The sequence below is a fragment of the Argentina silus genome (assembly GCF_951799395.1).
Source record: "Argentina silus genome assembly, chromosome: 15".
NCBI lineage: Eukaryota > Metazoa > Chordata > Actinopteri > Argentiniformes > Argentinidae > Argentina > Argentina silus.
In genome coordinates this window covers 3750238-3754476 of record NC_139669.1, presented here as the reverse complement: position 1 = coordinate 3754476, position 4239 = coordinate 3750238, and the positions used below count along the sequence as shown (strand labels likewise).

Genomic DNA, 4239 nt, shown 5'->3' with positions numbered 1-4239 from the left:
TTAGCCCATCCACATCACTAGAAGGGATGAAGTGATGGGATGAATATTCAAATTTTATGAGAAAGCTTAGTCACAAATTTCATTGTATGTTTGCTTTTACAGTGCAGTGGGTTTGTGACGACCCTGCAGTCTGCAGTAGCCTTTCCCCTGTCTGTATTGAGGACTGGGATAGAGCAGGATCAAGCTCCTGCTTGCTAAGGCAATACAAGTGATGCCCTTCAGACAGATTATTAACACTCAGTTAGGGTGATTAAAACCTTACTGAGCAAACACAGTGCAGTCTGTGGTGGATTAAAGCGTGAGCCCAAATCTGTCTCCTCGCACACACAAAGGCACAGAACAAAATAGATCCAGTAACTGTCCTCAATCAGCCAGAGGAAAATACTCTAGAAAAGTGAAGATGAAATTGCAGCTCTGTGACGATAATGAGTGGAACTCTATGATGCACTCAGAACCCTGCATGTTCTCCTATGTGCGTTGATCAGAAAGGTCAATACCGAGTGTTACCTTCCCCATATTGAGAGTAGCTAAGTTCAATACAAATGTGATGTTCCTATTTGTCACAGGCTTTAGTGAAGGTAGCAGTGGGTTTTATACTCTGGGTTTCATTGTTAGGGTTGGAGTCATGAAGTGGTCCCAAACCAGTCATTACTCAAGAGAAGGAAAGCAGCGAGAAAATTACGCTTCATGGAGGTAATGGGAAAAGTGAGGAACTCGCCGGAATACGAAAATATGATTTGTTAACCCTGAGTAGATATTTGCAGGTGAACTTGTGATCCTACGATAAATGGCAAGAGTTTTTAACACCCCAGAGCAGCACGTGATTGTTTCCATTGATTGTGCCTGAATTTGGAAAAAAATAAAAAAAATTAGGTTAAGTGTATTAAGTGTAAAAATTAAGTGTATTTTGAACAGAGGAGTGACAGAGGAACAGTGGTGAAGATAGGATTTACACTCCTTTTTTTTATTTAGCTTTTTGCTTCTCACTCATCCTGTTGTGCATATACCAAGGTTGTTTCTTGTCATGGGGGGGTCAGGGAACCACCTTGCCCTATCTGAATCATGAAATATCGGACACATCTTATAGGTAGCCCATCAAAGCTAGTCCCTGGTGTCTGGTAATAAATATTTGATGGTTTACACGCCTTGCAACATCAATCCATACTGGTGTCATACCATGAAATGTCCATTAAAGGTACATTCCTGTGGAGGTTTACATGGGAGATAGTGTAACAATTCTGATTACTTTGATTTCTGTCCTGTTTTTTATGTATGTTCAGTCAACTATTTCAGTTTCAAGACGAGGTCTTACCACCTGTCCTGTCATGTTCTGAAAATGAAGCATTCAGTTTTACGTGTTTGTCCCTGCAAAGGGTAGGGAAGTAAAAGAGACTCACAAATATAAATGGGAAACATAGCCACTTCACATTTCCAGAGGACTGCTATTACCTTTGCAGTCTTTAACTGTCAAAAGCAATTTTCAGCACAGTAAAAGGGGTCGTTTGAGGTCTGCACTCATTCACTCACTTATTAATGTTTCTTTTACATTCGCTTTGAATGGTTTCTGAAGTTGTGGGGTGCCTTTTTTATTTGTTACTTTATCACGCCATACATGTTTTCTTGGGATAATCAAAAGCATTCACAGAGTGCATAGTGAAAGCAACAGATAGAGCCTTGTACTTTGGAGTCCAGCCAAAACCGAACAAACGTGTCTCATTGTTGTGCATGTGCATGTGCATGGTGTAACAAACCTGCCAGTGGTGGCTTACCTTCAACACTTCCCTTCTGATACTAACAAAAACTTAAACAAAGCTGCTCAAGCTTATCTTTTTCGTTGAATGAGTTGAATGAGTTGAATGAAGGGTGTAATTACCTACAATGGAAGGTCAATGTCTTGACTTTTAGAGAGACTCTTTTCAGTGGTAAGAATCCATTTCACTAAACGGCAGGTAGGTCATATGAGGAAAAGTGATAAGAAAATACAGTATGTCTGTCATGCTTTTCAGAAGGTTGCATATGAAAATGAAAAGACATCACTCATGCAATGTTGGGCATACATCATCCACACCAGGCCAATGTTGGGCATACATCATCCACACCAGGCCAATGTTGGGCATACATCATCCATACCAGGCCAATGTTGGGCATACATCATCCATACCAGGCCAATGTTGGGCATACATCATCCACACCAGGCCAATGTTGGGCATACATCATCCATACCAGGCCAATGTTGGGCATACATCATCCATACCAGGCCAATGTGTTTCTCTCACTGGAAATCATCTGACTCCAACTGAGTATTCATACTGATTGCTGCAATCTGTTCCACATCGACAAGACTTGAACTATTAATGTGTGTGTGTGTGTGTGTGTGTGTGTGTGTGTGTGTGTGTGTGTGTGTTCCCTGTAGTACTGTCTTATTAAATAATCCCTCCAGGGTGATCTAAAAACCCAGGTATCTTTGCCACAATATCTCGCGCTTTGATGTAAACAAGGTATCCTTGACTTACTTGCAGTAATACTCTTTGGTAATACACACACACACACACACACACACACACACACACACACACACACACACACACACACACACACACACACAAACACACACACAGGAAACCCCATTCCTATTACCCAGGGGGAGAGCTGGCCACAGGAGTGTTGTTTTTGAGTCTGAAGCAGCTTTGATTCGCCTGACTAATTTTACCCCTCAGCTACAGGCTGTTTATTCTCCAATCATGCCTGTCTCCAAGGCATTGTTCAGTGCCATTATCAAAATGTGCAAAATACTTAGAGTTGACATTAGACTCCGTTTGCATACGCTGTGCTTGATAAGACCCTGAACTTTACCACTTACTTATAATTAAGCAGTTAACTGCGTCCAGACTCTACACGACCCAATTAAGATTTGAATCAATAAACATACACAACAACAAATACACAGTACAAAGTACTGTATGCAGAAAACCTCAATGGGATAAGCATCTGCATGATCATTAAGCAATGATCTATTTTGAAACTATTTAGAAGAACTTCTAAGATGTATGGTGGATTGTAAAGTGAATCCTACCGCACCTTGACCAGGATGTGTGAATGTGGGAAGACAGGAAAAGCTACAGTGTAAGCGTTGCATGAGATTTTATTCGCAGCACTTTAAATAAATGAATCCCAAAATGTTAGAAATCCAACGCCCTCTCCTTTGGACATATGATATTATCATCCGTGACCGTCTGACCATGAATAGGTCACATACCTAACCAACATGTCTAGACAGCAGTCCCTCCTACGGCACATTAATTATGACCCCCCCCCCCCCTTTGTAGAAATGTCCATTTACACAATGAGAAAGGGTTGTCCGTCCACAGAACACAGAGTAATGGGTCTACACATAAAGAGAATACTGTTTTCTGATAACTTCATTTCGACAAAGTCCAAGGAGAGAGTGTTTTATAATGAACACCTAGCGTTAGCGATAACAAATGAACTGGCATGACAGCTTGACAAAGAGCCCAATCTTCATCTACAGGGCATGATTGTTACGTCAGGGCTATTCCATATATCCTGGGTCTCTCTCTACGCGGCTCTGGCAGATCAGAACGATCGCTTGGAATGATCTGAGTCAGGGGTATTTGTCCAGGGTGAGTAAGCTGTAGCTCCATTGTCTGCCTTTACAATTCCAGTATTGATCAGAAATAATGTCCTCCTTCAGTCAAGTTGAAGGGAGTGATATTAGAGAGTCCCATATCCTCAAGGGTGTTTTCCAATCAGTTGGTGCACAGAGTACGAAACAAAGGCAAAGTTCACCAGTTAAAGTTGAGTCCATTTCTCCACACAACAATTCAGGTTAAGAGCTTTCTGTTATTATAAATCTGAATGGATATTGTTGAGGTGTCTAGTTGTGTTTTTTGAATTCACGCTTGATAAAATGGATATGCTTGGATGGCTGGATGGCAGGTTAGTCCACATAAAAAGTACTTTTATCTTGACTCAACGCGGAAGCAATGTACAAATGCACAGATTGGTTTCAATCTGTCAAAGTCTCTCTGAGGCATACTCCGGAGGGATTCACAGGTGCAATTGGACCACGTAGACACAAAAATAGAAAAACGATTTGTTGTACATATTTAGAGGGAGGAGTAAGCTCAATAGTAAATTTTCTCCAGTACTTCAGTACAAATCTTCTGCTCATCGAGGATGTCCCAAGCAGCCCTTTACTCTTTAGTGTCCATAGCAGAG

General features: G+C 41.2%; 1 protein-coding gene across 1 annotated transcript in view; it reads right to left on the bottom strand.

Annotated features, from left to right (window-relative positions):
• Nucleotides 1–3198: 3198 nt before the first annotated feature.
• Nucleotides 3199–4239, bottom strand: part of gfra4b (GDNF family receptor alpha 4b) — a 29439-nt gene continuing 28398 nt past the window's right edge. Inside the window, exon 8 of the mRNA XM_083685893.1 lies at nucleotides 3199–4239. This exon is cut by the window's right edge and continues 120 nt beyond it. Coding sequence (XP_083542019.1) covers nucleotides 4222–4239 — 18 coding nt within the window. The 3' untranslated portion in view covers nucleotides 3199–4221.